This window comes from Passer montanus, unplaced genomic scaffold, assembly GCF_014805655.1.
Source record: "Passer montanus isolate IOZ18808 unplaced genomic scaffold, ASM1480565v1 scaffold21, whole genome shotgun sequence".
Classification (NCBI taxonomy): domain Eukaryota; kingdom Metazoa; phylum Chordata; class Aves; order Passeriformes; family Passeridae; genus Passer; species Passer montanus.
This window is the reverse complement of record NW_024366703.1, coordinates 15,273,469-15,289,839: the sequence shown is the minus strand read 5'-3', so window position 1 is coordinate 15,289,839 and position 16,371 is coordinate 15,273,469. Positions and strand designations below refer to the sequence as shown.

The following is a 16,371-nucleotide window of genomic DNA, read 5'->3' as shown; positions in this document are numbered from 1 at the left end:
CTGCTAAAAGCTTCAGTCACAAGTCACATCCATCGAGCTGCACTTCATTTACATTTTGTTTTTGCTGGTTCCTTTGAACAGCAGACTGATGGTTTTTAACTCTGCTGCTCCTGGCAGAAGGGTACATGGATATTCTTCTGGCAGGCAGCTGTCAGCTGACCTGGATCCTACGCTCTCACTGTCTCTGTGCCCAAACCTTGAGCAATTATCTGTACTTTCCTCTGCTAGGAAACACAGGGATGCAGGCACATTGTAAAAGTAGCTTTTATCTAAAGGCTGCTCTCCATTCCAATGCACACAAGCTGTCCTCATTCATACACGGGATGCAGGCACATTGTAAAAGTAGCTTTTATCTAAAGGCTGCTCTCCAATGCATACAAGCTGTCCTCATTCATACATCATTCACGCCGCACTGCAATTGCAAGTTTCATTAAAAATTGCTTTTCAATGACTGATTCTGTTGAAGGAAAGGAATACGGAATGCAAGAAAAACCACATAAGGTTAAAGGTGAATTAAACACCAGGGTGTGTGATTTGGCTCATCTGGTTATATTAAACCGATTTACAATTATTTAATTTGCACAATGATTTTTTTCCCCCCAGCTTCCAGGCCCACAACACTAAACCCCATAAATCTAAAATTGAGACAAAACAGGAAACTCCTGCCAGGAGCAGCTCACCTGTGGGTTATCCATGTACCACACCAGGTTGTCCTCCTGTGTGTCCAGGATGAAGTACCGCCGCAGGAATTTCCCACTATTCTCATTTTCCTCAATGTCTAAGAAACCACAGATGCGATTCTGGCGATCCACATAAGGCATTTCTGACCCTGGACATCACACTGCACAACAAAAAGCACAGGAGGTAAGCAAAGTTCCTTGTTGCTAATTTTAAGGCTGCTCAGTGCATGACATTTTGGGCAGTTTCAATCAGTAGCTTCAAGAAGTTTCTACGGAAGGGTAAGTGAAGCGTGGCTGCTCCCCACACCACCACCACTGCATTTTCAGACAGGACTTTCATACTTTGTAGTGTGTGTTCAGCAGATCCAGCAGCCCAAATGCAAAGTTACAAGTGGTAAGCAGCAGATGAGCATCAAGACTTCGACAAGATCACTGAAAAATAAAGGTTTGTCCTTCATAACGTGCTCAAAATTGAGACAGCAGTGGGGTTACACTTCCTCCTTTGACATTGCCTCTCACGGCCAAGAAAGAATCTTGGTCAGGAGCTCCACTGCCCAATGCAATTTTTCATATCTAGCTTATGCAAATGCATAAAAAAGCTTTTAGAAACATTGTTCTCATTGTTCTTCTCTCCTACAACAAGCACTTCACGTCCAGCTGTGTCTAAGAAGGCATCTTTTCATTCTTACACATTAAATAGGAAAAATGAAGCTGAATGTGCACCAACAGAGATGTGAGCACTCTCTGCTCATGGTACTGAGGTCTGAGTGCACCAGGCTCTTATTTTGGCTTTTGGGATCTTTTTTCGCTTTTAATTTTTTTTTTTTGCATTTAAAAATTAAATTAAAAGCTGCATTATGCCCACCTATTACCATTTTACCATTCACCTTTTATGGCTCTGCCTTTTGCACCACGAGTTTTGCTTCCTTTTATTTTGTGGGACAGTCATTTTATTTTAAGAGCCAGCCTTGTTAAGACCAAAGATAAATTTGCATACTCATCTAAAAATGATAAAAATCAGGTTGATGCCAATCTTTCCCAAGGCAGGAAAGAAATGATTCAGTCTTCACATTTTGTTACAAAATTCAGAAATAGTACAGATCCAAAAATACTAATGTAAGACATAGAAGGTGGAAGCATTTCACATTTTTAATAATTTTCCAACTTTTCCAGCTTTAACTGTGTAATGTGGAAGTTTAATTTTAGTATTTCTTCAAATTCTTTACCTTTAATATGTTTTTTAGGTTACTTGATTTAAACACATTTACATACACATACAATGAGCCAGACAGCCGATAATTATTTGTAATTAGATACTGATATACCACACCAAAACATGAGACAGTTTTTCAAGTGTTGTTTTGGGGAGAGAATCAGTGTTTATTTTAGGGACTCAGATATCCACTTTTTTGGCGGGGAGGGACCCATATACAAATATCTGAATGTAGAATTGTATTTACAGCTGTCATTTTATGACTAATTACAACACAAGCAAGTTTTTGACTCAATTACTTTGAGAAACAGTTTTTTAAAAGTCTACCACCAGCAATAATGGTTTAAATATGCAAAGGTTTATTCTTCAATAAACTAAGAACATTTACTAAAGTAATCTCAATTTTCTTGGTGTGTTCCTCACAATATAAATATCACAGATCTAAGTCAAGTTCTGTAACCAAGTTATATTTATAAGGACCACAAAAATAAACACTTGAGCACTCAGGACAATATAATTATTTTCACAAACATTCATCAGTAATTCAATTGAGACTCTTGGGATCACTTGACACTGAAGCAACATCACCCTATAAACACTGAGGGCAAGCTCAAGGGTAGCTGTTTTCTAAATTACACTTCTAATCTGGCACAACTTGGCATCACACCTTGTTTGCATTTAAATTAATATAAAAATTGCCATTTACCAGTATTGCTCTAATTTGTGCCAGGTGGTCCCTCAACAAAATCATCCAGCATTTCCAGGACACCCTTTAGGCTTCATATCAACTGTTTATGAAGCCCAGAAAAGCCCTGTGCCTAAAAAAAAGCAAATATTGGTGGCTGGTTTCCTGTCTGAGCAGACTTAAAGCTGTGCTCTCTGCAGATGTGAAGAAAAGGAAACAAGGAAAACTTGTTTTTCAAACAAGATACGGATTGATTAAGAATCCTTGAATAAAACCAACTGAATTTTCAAAGCACTTTCTCCCCATAAGAGAATCTATGTTTCAGAAAACCTTTCAAGGAAAATGAAAGGAGGATGCTCACAATGCTCCATTATGAACATACAATTAGCTAAAGCTGAACTACTCCAATACTTTAATTTTTTTTTCCAGGGCAAAAGACAAAACTCAGAAGCTTTTTTTTATTTGTCAGTAAACTAATTCTCACAGAAGAAAATAAAAACAAACATAAATTAATAAATATTCTCTACTTCAAAGTACTACCAGCTAATTTCTAGCCTGCAAAATGATATTATTTGCACCTATTCTATGCTCTAATGAAATACATAAATTACATAAAGTAATACTAATGCTAAAATGTAAATTGTTTAACTGCTGTTTTCCTCAATTTAGTTTAAAATTCCTCATGGGATTACAGACCTCTACAGGACTGATGGTCTTAAAGAAGAGACAAAAAAACCAAACCCTTTAACTTCATGATAAATTGAAATCTAACACACTATCATAGAACTGTTTTCCATTTTCAAAAGCCTGCTTCCACCCATTACACCTTGGCAAGATTCCCCTGTAAATTAATAGCAATTCTATTCATTAATGAACCACAATTTGCAATGCAGACTGAAAAAGAAATCAATTTGTGCCTTTCTTCCAGTTCCTAAAGGGACTGGACACATGACAAAACCACCACCACGATGATCCCTTCCCTGACAACTCCAGACAGAGCCAAAAAGCATTGATGGAATTGCCATGATTCATACAAGGAACTGCAGAACTCCGATTCCTCAGCATAGGAAATCTGGCTGGAAGACCACCAGCCTAGGAATTCATCAGAACTTCAACTTAAAAATGTCTTCAGAACACAGGTCGTGTTGCAGAGATGAGATTTTTCATTAAATTATTTGAAGCAATTGGAAAACAAAAATCTCCAAGTCTGCACCCGTAGTTATTTTCTGCAGCAGAACCTGCAGCACAGAACAGTGCATTAAATATTCTAGAATAAAGCATTATAAAAAGACAAGGAGTTCTTAGGAAGGCTGAAGGCATCAAACCTGTTACAGACCACATACAATTTCATTTTATTTTGCCTCCTCTCTGCAGTGGAGATGTGGGTCAATGACTTTGTGCTACTTCAGGAAAAACATCCCAGTGGCACATTTCCTCCTGATTCTTGCCACAGTCCTCCAGAAACAAAGATGTTCATAAAACCCATTTTGTGGTGTATAGTAACACTCTGCAAGAACTCCCAGCTCCTTAAAATTCTCTCCCGGAGGGCTGTGTTATAATGCAAACAGGAGGTGTCACTTATTTTTGAAGCCTTACATCCCTCTTTCCAGCAGCAGGGTACTAATTTAGGAGGTCCATACCTCAGCAGCCCAGCTTCTCTCAGGTTTCCCCTCTCCCTGCTCTTTTCCTCTGAGGTACAACACACACTGGCATTCCCCAACATTTATATCCCACACTGAAGGCTGCCTGGCCTCCTGGGCACCACTATAAATAAAAATCCCAGATCACCTTCCCCAGTCTCACTGTAAATGCATGACTGCACCAGCAGGACCTGCAGAGGCACACGAGCATCTCCTCTGCACCATTTATAACACACAGCTCAAACTCTCCCACATTAATTCCTATTTTTAGCTTCCCACCAGCACCTGTTCTTCAGTTCACCTCCATTACAGATTGCTTGCAGCTTTTGTATCTTCAAGTACAAAGTCTAGACAAGACTGAAGTGAGGTGCTAGATAACATTTCTGTGGCCCAGTCTTTCCCTTGACTTGATTTCCACAGGTAGGTACAAACCATGGACCACTGGCTGACTAAAGCAAGTGGAATTTTGTCTTCATAAAAGTATCAGGCTTTGCACTATGACAGGAGAGCTTGATTTAAAAATACAAGAAGGGCACATAATACCTCTTTATTTTACATGTATTTTCCCCAAGCTTTGGGTAACATTTTATTACTTTTATTTTATTACTTGGGTAATACTGTATTAATTTAATTTCTTTAATTTAGAGGAACAGTTCTACTTCCTGCTCTTTAACATTTGGGACTTTGGATTTAACTCACCCCAGGAGATGACTTTGGGGTTCTTTTTCTATCAGCTAGGAAGATTCAGAAACATCCATTACCTACTTACTCATCCCTATGAAATGAAGAACAACATTCATACACCTCCACTTGATAAATATAAAATGATGCCATGAGTCATGGCCACCCCTCCTCCCCAGCTCCCTTTTTAAGCTCTGCTGTTTACAGCAGCTCCAGCAGCACAAAGGGAAGGTAAAGCAGCATCCCCAGCGATCTCCAGTCTTTCCTGCAGTTCCAGGGACAGCTTCATTAGTGAGGGCTCCTGGCTTTTGCCTAGGCAATTACCCTCAGCTTCCTGCTGTAAATCAGCTGCTCTCCAGCTGGTCATCTCTTTTAGTGACCATTTAGTGCCTCCCGAGGGGAAGGGATGAGTTCAGGCTGTCCTGCTTATCCCCTGAAGAGCACAGCAATGAAAGCTTTCCTTCTTGTGTACATCCAGGACAAGGGAAGGGAGCAGGGAGGGGGAAATTCCAACCCTAAGACAAGCAGCTCAGAGCAGCCTCTGAAAACAAGTCACATAAATCTTCCAGAGACTGTAGTTCAAACTTCTTTTTATTTCCTTGAAACCTCCCAGCACAGGCAGCCCACCAGAAAGATACCTTATACTATGAGACAATATGCAAATCCCTGCTCACCTTTCACACAGCTTCCAAAGTACCAAAAACATAACAAAAAACCACACAAACAGCTAATCCAGGAGTTGGAGAGCTTCACTTGGCTGCAATTCTTTTGACAACAAAAGATAATTTAGGATTGATGGATTTAAAATACAAGCCCAGCTTTTCAATTTCCCAAAGATCCTCCACTGCCTCATTTTTGTCCTGGAGGGTACAGCAGACATTGGATAACAGGGAAGACGTGACAGATTTGTGAGCAGCCTCTGACACTATGATCAACTTTTTTATTACATCTAAAAATGAGAATTGCAAGTCTCCAGGATGCACTGCCCCCTAAATTCAGATTCCCACTCTAAGGCAGTCAAAAAGGAAAAACCAGCTGCAAATGGTCAGTATTCAACTGGAAATAAATTCCTAAGCAGAAATCAATTTTCCAAATGAAAAAAAATATTTAGTACAAGTGGCATTGACCTCTCCTATCCCTGACCAAACTATGAGGAATGACAAAAGATACATCCTCCCCCAGCACCTAATCCGACTTCCAAGCAGACCACAATACAGAAAAATCATGGTTGCAGTGATGAATCACCTAACAAAACCAGCAGCCTTATCTTGAACTTCAGTCTTACCCAGTGGTGATTCTGTGTTCAAAATGCTGAGCTGCTGTTTTCCAGGAACACTCGTTAAATCAGGGTAAGCCAACCACTCCCATCTCTTCCAGTGCACCTCAGCAAGTCAAATGATTCATTTTATTCAATACTATCCTCTAATGTTACTTTCATCTCAGGAAAAAAAATAAATCAGGATGTTCTAAGGGAAATCTGGACTTCTATAGAAAACATTCTGGAGTTATCTGAACCCATCATCCTTTGGTCTGTTTCAAATACTGATCTACAAATTCCACGATGGGACAGGCTGGTACCTCCTCAAAAATCTCTGCAGAAATTTCTCTAAGTGATGTTTCCTGTTCTTAACTGAACTATTTTCCTCCATTTTAAGGTATCTGCAATAGCAGCCAAAAGCTTTGGGATACGATGGAATGAGGAAATGCACTGCACAGGATGCAAACTCCTCTCTATCACTGATCTTTTAAGTCAAAACAACAAAAAAACCCAACCTCACCTATTAATGGTTTTTGCCCAGCTAAAGCAATTACTTTAATTGTCTCTCTAAATGCACTGAGCTAACACAAATAAAGGGAAGCATCCTGTGCAAGAAGGCCATTATAAAAAAACACTCTTTAAATTAATGCATTAATAACTTGACTGATGACCAGCTTACAAGGCAATGAAGTAAAATAACAAAGCTGAAAGTGACAGAATATATTCAATAACACCAAGTCTTTACAACGGCCAGATGTAATTTTCATCACTTTACATTAAGCCTCTAGATAATATAGTTACTCAAAATGAGATATAACCAGAGATAAATGCAATAAAAGAAAACAAAATATAGTTACTCTAATTCACTTATATCTCGCACAAGCCTCAAAACAAGTTTTTTTATGCTAATTAATTTCAGTTATATGCTTGTTAAAATCCTTAAAAATGCAAGTTCAGAGTTGATTCATATTTCCAATTATTTTTATTTTTTATTAGCCTTTTAAAACATTTTTAATAAGTGCCACCTACAAAACTCCAAATATGAAAATTAGATCCTTGTTCTTGAAGATGCTTACGTGCTCAGTCTATAGAAAGTGTCCATTCATGACAATCAAACCAATTAAAAATTAAGCAGGAAACAACCACATTACTTACCAGGATTACTTATTATTACTAGTTAGTCATTAGAAAAAACCCTGTTTAATTTCAGTAATAACCAATAACTGTTTCATCCAGGCCAACCACTCCAAGCACTCGAATTCCACACACTCCCAGCTATTTCAAATTCCCATCTGAATCCAACTACAAATCCTGGTGAAGCGTATTTGACTTTAGGAAGTCCAATACAAAAAGAAGGTGAGGCTGGTTGAATAATGAATTTTGCCATTTTTGAGCCAGTTTTACTGATTTTCACTCAGAATCCTGGGTATAAACTCAGTACAAATAAACACAGACCTTCTTCCTGGGAAGTATGCAAGAAATGGAAAGGCCAGCTGCTTAGGAAATCAGCAACACCTTCAGTTTTCACAGAATACTCTTATGTTGTTAAAGAAAGGGCTAGAAATAACTGATTTTCCAGTTCATTTCAATATCAAATAATGAAAAGAACATTATCATGTGAATATTTGGTTTGACCCCTTTTACAGATATAAAAGGATTTAATGAAATAAAAGCACACAAAGCAAAGTAACTGTTTATCAATTTTGATTTTGTAGATCTAATTTAGCAAATTCAATGCAGAATAAAGAAAAATGCAATGGTTCACCTACATTAAAACTTTGGAAAGGGAAAAATCATTGCTGCTCAATTTTCATCTAATTTATTTTAATATTTACCATACAGACTGTATTAATTTCACTGTATAATTGACTATGTGGGCCAAAATTTCCTCTGCTGCAAAGATTTGGTGTTTCCTCCAGAATCCAGCCCACTTGTCAGTTATATCAGAACTACACAAGGATTTCCAGAGATTAGGACTAATCTCAGAGCTCTCCAGTAAGTGCAAGTGCAGTGAAAGCTCTTTAGGAAGAACAGGGCTTTGCCTGTCTCATGTAACAGACAAATGTGCATTTACAGATGCACAGCTCCTGTTTACCAAGGTGGCAGGGGAAAATTAAGCTCATCAAAAGGCATTATCCTCCCCCTCTCATTTTTTATACACCTTAAATTAAGAAAATCAAGCGCCACTCTGGCATATTTAATAGCAGTCTCACCCGACGCACAGATAAACCCCACAAAGTGAAAGTTGCTCTGTTTGTAGCACAGTGCCACTTCACTCAAAGCAGATCACTCACTGGAACTTCTCACAGAATTCATTTCCAGCAGCCTTCCTCCTCGGAACCAAGCCCTGAACACAGGGAATCATCCTCACGGCAGGTACAGCCCCTGCCTGGCTGTGGCTTTCTGCCTCACCCTCCTCGTTTGTGGGATGACACAAATACCAGCTGCTGCCCAGCTGCTGCTCTGCACTGACAAAGGTGCTTCTCAAAACCACACTTATGGTGTGTAGGGAGAACAACAGCCCTCCACTCACAGAATAACCCCAAAAGTACCAAGCAGGCTCCTGGCATTTTGTGGCATTGCTGTCTGACCTACACACAGCGAGGCAGAACCGCTCCAGAAGAATCCCAAGTCCTGTGCACATCCAGCAGCCTGGAAATCCTGGATGTACCACGAGCATGCAACAGGCTGCTTTTCAACACCCTGTACTGCTGCCTCCCACAAAAAGGCAGCAAACAGACCTCCTGAAGGAACCATGCACCTCCACCCAAAAATCAGGGCATCAGCACAAAGTAGGAAGACAGTATAGATAAATTACAGCATCTCCAGTGAACTTGATTTAAGGAAGAAACACAAGAAAAAGGTTAATGATTAAAAAATCAAGATAACCAAACCCCGAAGTCCTGAATCAGCAGACACATTTTTAACATCCTTTAAGTGACCCAACCTTCCAGCACTGCTGCACACACAGGCATGGCCTCCTAGATAAAGGAATAACTTGCCAGCTGAATTATTAGCCCAGCCTAAGTTCCCATTTGTCATTTTCAGCTCCCTAAAGAGTTAACCAACATACTGAACAACATCTTTTGAAGTGCAGTTTTAAGAGGACTGCTCACTCTTACAACAAACCTGGCATGTAACTGTTTTAGTGCTTAACAGAAGAACGCTTCATTAAGTCACTAGTCTGGAACAAGTTCCAACACATTTTCTTGGACATGGGATGTAAATGTGGTGGGTACCAAAGCACCCAGGCAGAGCATACACATCAAAACAATTACATATTAAATGAATTAATTTATCACCTATCTGTCAGTATACAGAGACTGTTCCTGGGAGTGTTGACTCTCAACAATGAAAACATGTTTGCAAAGCTTGCTAATTGCTGTCTAGTCTACATTTTCAATTTACAGCAATGACAGTGCCCTATTTTCACCAAGAAGATTTTAAATTCAAAATACTTTTAACTCTGTAACATTAATAAAGACACTCCTCACTAGAGGTGGCTGCAAATTATTTTTCCCTTTGGGGGAGTGGAGAGGTAGAAAAGCTCAGTCTCTTTCACATGAAAAGTCAGTAAGTCAGGCCCAATTTAAGGGATTCTGCTTACCATGCCAGCAGAAAAAAATGAGCTAAATTGATATCCAAAACATCTGGATGCAATGGCTAGCTAGAATTAAAAGCATCTTCAAGAAGAGAACAGCCAACACAGGAACAGAAAGAGCTTTGCTGCTGTCCCCTGTGTGGCAGAACCGTAACATAAAAGATTTACATGTTTGTGAGGGTATTTTAAGCATTCTTTTAAAATTCTGTTAAACAAACAAGACCATGCAATGCTCCTTAAAGTTTTAAGGACTCGCTTTCTCTAAGTGACACCAGAGATTTCCAGTCAAAACCTTTTTTCCACTGTATTTTTCTGGTTTTTCTCCTGCCTGGCGCTCACCCCTGGTTTTTTAACTTGGGCAGTGTCTTCAGCCTCTCCCTCCCAGCAGCAGGGAGCTCCCCTGGCCACATCCAGCCTGACTTACCCCGGCCACTCCTGTGATGCAGAGCTGCTGCTGCTGCTCAGTGCTCTCAGCATGAGAATGGAGGGACACAGCAGCAGCTTGTCCCAGGCCACACAGGAAGCTTTTTGGCAACACAGTGAGCTGAACCAGTTTCCCAAGTCCCAGAGCAGCAACCTCACTATTGAACCACCTTTCTTCTACATAAAATACCTGAAACTATTCAGATTTTAAGGCAAAGGCATATGTTCAAACCTGAAAACTGTTTAAACTGTTGAATGCCACAAATGTCTACCAGACCTGCAACTCCCTACTTGTGCAGATAACATCTGTTAAGAGTAAGTGGCTCATACAGTTCTGCACCAGAAAGCTTAATAAGTTCCTTCTCCAAGATTAAAGAAACACCTACACATTCTAGATGCTTCTGCAAGTCCCTGGAGGGAGAAAATGCTGCTTAGTGCTGAGACAATGAACCAGCTTCCTTCCTCAACAGCAACAAAACCCTGCTGCTTTACCTAGCACTGAGAGGAAAGTGTTATTTATAGAACTGAGCCCGATACCAACACGTACCTAAACACTTCTCACAGTTGGGGTACAGCATGCATCACCATGACCCTAGACCTATATATTTTCAAAGTCCTAATTTGAAAGATCAGTGTAAGAGCAGAAAAAAATTTGAAACAGCTCAGCCATATCCCCCATTCCAATTCCTTTCAGTGATTCTCTGCATTGAAGTGCAACTTCAAAACCTGAACCGTTCCTGTCACTCAGAGGCCTTCAGCAGGTGACTTTTTAAAAGCAGTTACATTATTTTCATATGTCAAATAAGCTCACTAGGATTATCATATTTAGGTTCCTTGTATAATTTTATAAATCATTGACAGCAATGCTTCTAGCCATGTCCCATTGCATTTAGTTTCAAAACCAAAAGAATACATGGACTGACTTTTGTGTTTCTTTATATAATTTCCTGATGACTTCTTAAGCACTTGTTCCACACTGCAAAAATGTTTTATGCTAAAGCCAGTTACCTAAATTCCCATTTTAGCACTGAAATAACTTACTATTCTGTATTTTTGAGCAATTATACAACTGCGCAAGGTTCACTTGGCTGCAAACCCCAGTATTTTCTAAGACTGTTCCTATTCTTCATAATTATCAGTGAAAAAAAAAAACCAAACTCTGTCAAAATCCATCTTGCAAGATACATGCTCTCATATCACAAATTTTAATATTGTTTGTCTAAACACTGATGCAGAGCTGGATACATCCAAAAGCACAGCAGAGCATGCAAGGAAAATTCTCATTAAACCATGTACTCACTCCCCAACACTGCTGGTTTGCTGCACTTTGGAGGAACTGCATTTACTATGATAACTGTCAGCTTAAATAACCAGGAACAGTCAGTAATAAAGACATCGATGGAATTCTAAATCTACTAAAATAGATTAAGAATTTTGCAGGCCTGGCAGTTTGGGCTACACCCAACCCGGCACTGGAGACTGTGTTACAAGCAGAGACCTGTTCTCATTTCAGTAATGTCCTCAAGTTCTTTCTAATCTGTTACAGTCAATAAAAACTGACTTCTGCACTTCCTCTCTTCTACACCAACTCTGTGACACGCCGTCAGCCTTTATTTGAGCTGAGATAGCTCTGCTGCCTTCTGGAACAAGTCCCAGCTACCCGCAAAAAATGCCTTTTCCTGCATTCAGGTCTCTTCCTCCTGCACATGCCTTCTGTGCTCCCCATGTGTGTGCCTGTCTTCTGTCACTCAGCTACTACTCCTGAGGAAAATAAATACAGGAGGAGAGAAGGAGGAGGAGGAGGGAAAGCATTCTTTATGCAATGATTGTTTTTTGCCTATTCTCTAATTTGTGTGAAACCATCTGCTCTCCTGAAACATCTCAGCACTGCACTACACCTGCCAGTGACCCACTGTGCATCTTCTGCTTTAATCTCACCCCTGAAATGCAGGGCTATGCAATGCAACATGAGGCCAAATGCAGTTTTAAAGCAGACAAATAGCTCAAGAAAATAGATGCCTTTAGAATTTATGAATTTGGAATGAAATCTTCTACAATCACCAAATCAAATCACAATGTTTGATAACTGCAGATAGAACTCATTGAGTCACACAAAGGTTTACATTTTATGCAAAGCTGACTCCAGCAGTGCAGCACTCAGTAATACCCAGGACACATCAAACCCCCAGGTATTCTTTCTTGAATTATCATTTTCTGCATCAGCGCTTATCTATCCCTGAATTAAAAGACTCTCCTCCAAATATCAGCCAGGCTCAGTATCTCTCCCTACCACAAAGAGATTTCAGCCCACTTTTAACACTTCCTCACGTGACAAAGGGGAAAACTGCACTTTTACACTTCTGTGCTTCACAAACCTGACAGCTCCATGTATTGTTACTGCTGTGACTCTCTCAACTAAAAATAGCAAGCAGGAGGAAACAAGACTGAATGGACCTAAATGCAAGTTCACTGTTCCACAAGGCAGAGTAACTCGTGAGAGAGCAACCACTCAAAGTAACCACACACACTTCCAGCTCAGTTAGGATTGGGTTTGTGCTGCATCAACATCAATGCAGCTCAAACATAAAAATAAAAACAGAACAAAAGCAAAAAAATCCTGTTGATTTGGTTTCAACAGTGAGAAGCCACACCTCACACATCACAGGCCCCAAAACTGTAGGAGCAAATACGGCTCTGTCCTGCAGGGTCATGTATGGGATTGGGTGAGGAGAAGAGAAAATTTATCTTTATAGACACTACAGCCTCTGTCAGGAAAGCAAGGAATTTGTCAGAAGGCATCAAAAAGTTGATGCTGTTCAGCTTGCTCTATGCCTAGCAGTCTCTTTAAAAGCACTTTGCTTTGAGAACAAGGTGAAGCATGGAGGGATGGAGCTCTTAAGAATCTAAAAAAATTTTCTAAAAGACTCTACCTCTCAGCTTTACTCAGGTAACGCCACTCTGCTGATGCCTCATTCAGGTGCTCAGTGTAACAAAAAACTGTTTCCCCCTGCAAAGGCTGTTCCTTCTGCTCGATTACGAACACAATACACTGCCTAGTGAAAACCAGACATTTTTCTTGCAGAAAGCCTCAAAGCCAAAGAGAAATCTGCTGTCCTCCCGATGCTACTTCGCGAACATTTGATGCAACAACGTAATGCCTTTTACGAAGGTCATGCATTAGTTTCTCCCAAGGGAGCTGCACAACACGTAGAGAATTTAAATCTTCACAATATGTATAGAATTTAAATCTGCACCACACATATAGAATTTAAATCTTTACAACACGTATAGAATTTAAGTCTGCACAACACGTATAGAATTTAAGCTCAGCAGCATGTCAAATGCCTATCTGGAATTTTACAGGTGATAAAACCCGCGCATACACCAACAGTGGTTACAGTTTAACATTCACTTATAGCCAAGTTACCCATTTAAAGCCACTTCGGCTCAGTAAATAACCAGCCCCGGTTACAGCTAAGCCAGACCACGGCTCGCAGCGTGCCAAGAGCCTCCCCGCACATCCCTCTCCAAAGCCGAAGCGGGCACCACCCGCTGGATCCCCAGCCCCGGGGGCTGTGCTGGGGATCCCGGGGGCACAGCGAGCCGGGCAGCCCTGAGGCAGCCGGCTGTGGCTCAGGATCCCCAGCCCCCCGAGCTGCACAGGGGATCCCCAGGGCGCGGGCAGCCCTGAGGCGCCCGGCTGTGGCTCTGGAGCCCCAGCCCCCGGGTTGGGCAGCCCTGAGGCGCCCGGCTGTGGCTCTGCCCGGTGCCAGCGCCGCTGCCCGGCGCGGAGCCGAGCGGAGCGGAGCGAACCGTGCCGAGCAGTGAGATCACCTCTCCTCTTACCTCCGGGGCCGTGACAGCGCCCTGCCCGCGCCACCGGGGCAGCCCGCACCGCGCCGGCCCCGCGGGCAGAGCCCCCGCACCGCCGAGCGCCTTCCAGGGAAAGCGGAAAGGAAATAAAAAAAAAAAAAAAAAAAAAGGAGGGAGCGGGAGCAGGACGGTGCCCTGCGCGGTCACACACCGGGCAGGCGCGGAAGGAAGGGCATCACCCGGGGCGGGCCGAGCCCCGCCCGGCCTGAGGCACTTACTGGAGTGGCGGCAGTGCGGGAGCCCCGTGAGGAGAGCCGGGCGCTCCCCGGGCGCGCTCCCCGGGCGCGCTCCCGGCCCCGCGCCCCGCACCCCGCGCCGCCCCGCGGCCTGCCGGGACATGTAGTGCGGCGCGGGTGGGCAGGGGCGGAGCGCGGGGTGTGATGGGAGTTGTAGTTCAATTGCTGGGGTTTTAATCGCGTATTTGATGGGGAGGCCAATGTTGAATAGTGTGGAGAAATTCTTTCTTCTGAGGGTGGGGAGGCCCTGGCCTGGAGAAGCTGTGGCTGTTCCATCCTTGGAAGTGCCCAAGGCCAGGCTGGACAGGGCTTGGAGCAGCCTGGGATGGTGGAAGGTGTCCCTGCCATGGCAGGGGTGGCACTGGATGGGCTTTGAGTCCCTTCCAACCCAAACTGATTTGTGATCTGTGACTCTACGAACTGCCATTCACCACACACGTGATATCTAACAGGCCAGGTGCCACATTCTGCACCTGGGATAGATCAGCCCTGGGTGTCTGGAGACATTCTGGAGTGGCCCTGGAGAGCAAGGCCCGGGAAAAGCCCCGGGGCTCCTGGCTGGGGTAAATGGAATGTGAGGCAGCAGCGCCCCAGAGCACAGCACTGCTGCCCTCCCTCACCCAAGAACATCCTAACAAGCTTTAGGGATGTAGTAAATCAAGATGTTGATATGTGTCTGTGTATACTCTGCTAACATGGCAAAAAACCTCGAGGTCTGTGTGTCCCACAGCTGAACTGTCCTCACCTGCAGGCCCAGGTGCTGCCTCACAGCCTTTTGCCATCAGTCCGAGCAGCAAGTGACAATTTCCCGAAATGATGTTTAACCAGTTTGACCAGGAAGTTGCTTCTTTTCTAAGCGGATATTAAATTTATACTGAAAAACTTTGTGTTTTCTGAAATAGCAACACAGATTATTTTTCCCCCTGCTTAAAGCAGTGATATCTCTAATTATGGAAATCATTTGAACTCTGCTGCTGCCTGTAAATGCATCTTTGTTTCAAGCTGGCATGTAACAGCCCCACTTCACAGTGAGACAAAAGCTGTAATCAGAGCACAACAATAAAAGCTGAAGTCAGCCACAAACAATGCTGCACCATCCCCATGGCAACTTTTCCCTATCAAACCCGGAGAGGTCACACACTCTGCAGCTGCACCAGCCAGAAGCTTTTCAGTTTGGACTTCATTCACCATTATTCCTACATTTTTTCGGTGTTTTTTCACTTAACAGTGTTTTACTGGAGTTAATACAAGACAATTAGCAGTGGGCAGTACCACGTCTCTCCCCCTCTAGAGTTCAAAAATGACATTTCTCATCCTGACAGAACTATCGGGGCTGTGGCAGCTATTAAATGACTGCAGGATGTGTCCTGCCATCACACTGCACGTGGAAGAGCCTTTCACAAAATTGTGCACTCTTTCTGCACTCAAAAATCCATGCAGTCAAAAGCCATTCCACAGCACATGAAAGCTACAGCAGCCTGCAGTCTGATATGCCTTAACTTGCAAATATTTTCTCCAGCCTCCCACACAAGGTTTGAATAACCATGGATTCTGACAGTAGGACTCAGGAAAGGCTAAATAGATTATTACATTTAAAAGGAGTGTATTTTATTGGAATTTGGTAGCAAACCTCATATTGTACTCTTCCATAGATTCTGTCATGGAACAGTACTGCAACTTTGTTTTTAGGGTGGTCTAATTCTCCCAGTTTAGTGAGGAGACAATCAGGTGTATAAGGAAGTATCTTTACTTAAACTGAGACACAAACACTTTAAAATAGCCACATTCTGTCAGCTGTGCTGTTCACAAAAGTATGTTCATGAAATTCACATGTGGTGAACCAAAAATGAAGAGTTGTGAATCTTTGATGTCCGAGACATAAATAACTCTATTTAAAGCAAGACTTGCTTTCAGCAGAAAGCTTCTCATAGTTCTGCTGTTATGAACTGTAGTGGTGCAGAGGCCACTTAAAGCTCAGCTGAGCTCCCTGGCTTCGAAACAACTCAATATTTTCAGTATTCCTCTCTGTGGAATGTGCAAATGCAACAGTTGAAAGTGATCGTGATGACAAACAGGTAAAC

General features: G+C 42.1%; 1 protein-coding gene across 5 annotated transcripts in view; it reads right to left on the bottom strand.

Annotated features, from left to right (window-relative positions):
• Positions 1-14,387, bottom strand: part of PLEKHA1 (pleckstrin homology domain containing A1) — a 31,200-nt gene extending 16,813 nt beyond the window's left edge. For 4 of the 5 annotated variants that reach the window (XM_039708846.1, XM_039708844.1, XM_039708845.1 and 1 more), the window contains exons 1-2: positions 14,273-14,387; positions 681-841 (exon numbers count right to left, since the gene is read on the bottom strand). In XM_039708846.1, coding sequence (XP_039564780.1) covers positions 681-821 — 141 coding nt within the window. In that variant the 5' untranslated portion in view covers positions 822-841; positions 14,273-14,387. Of the gene's footprint in view, positions 1-680; positions 842-14,027; positions 14,236-14,272 lie in introns of those variants that run through there. The other variant, XM_039708843.1, reaches the window with a different exon arrangement.
• Positions 14,388-16,371: the final 1,984 nt, after the last annotated feature.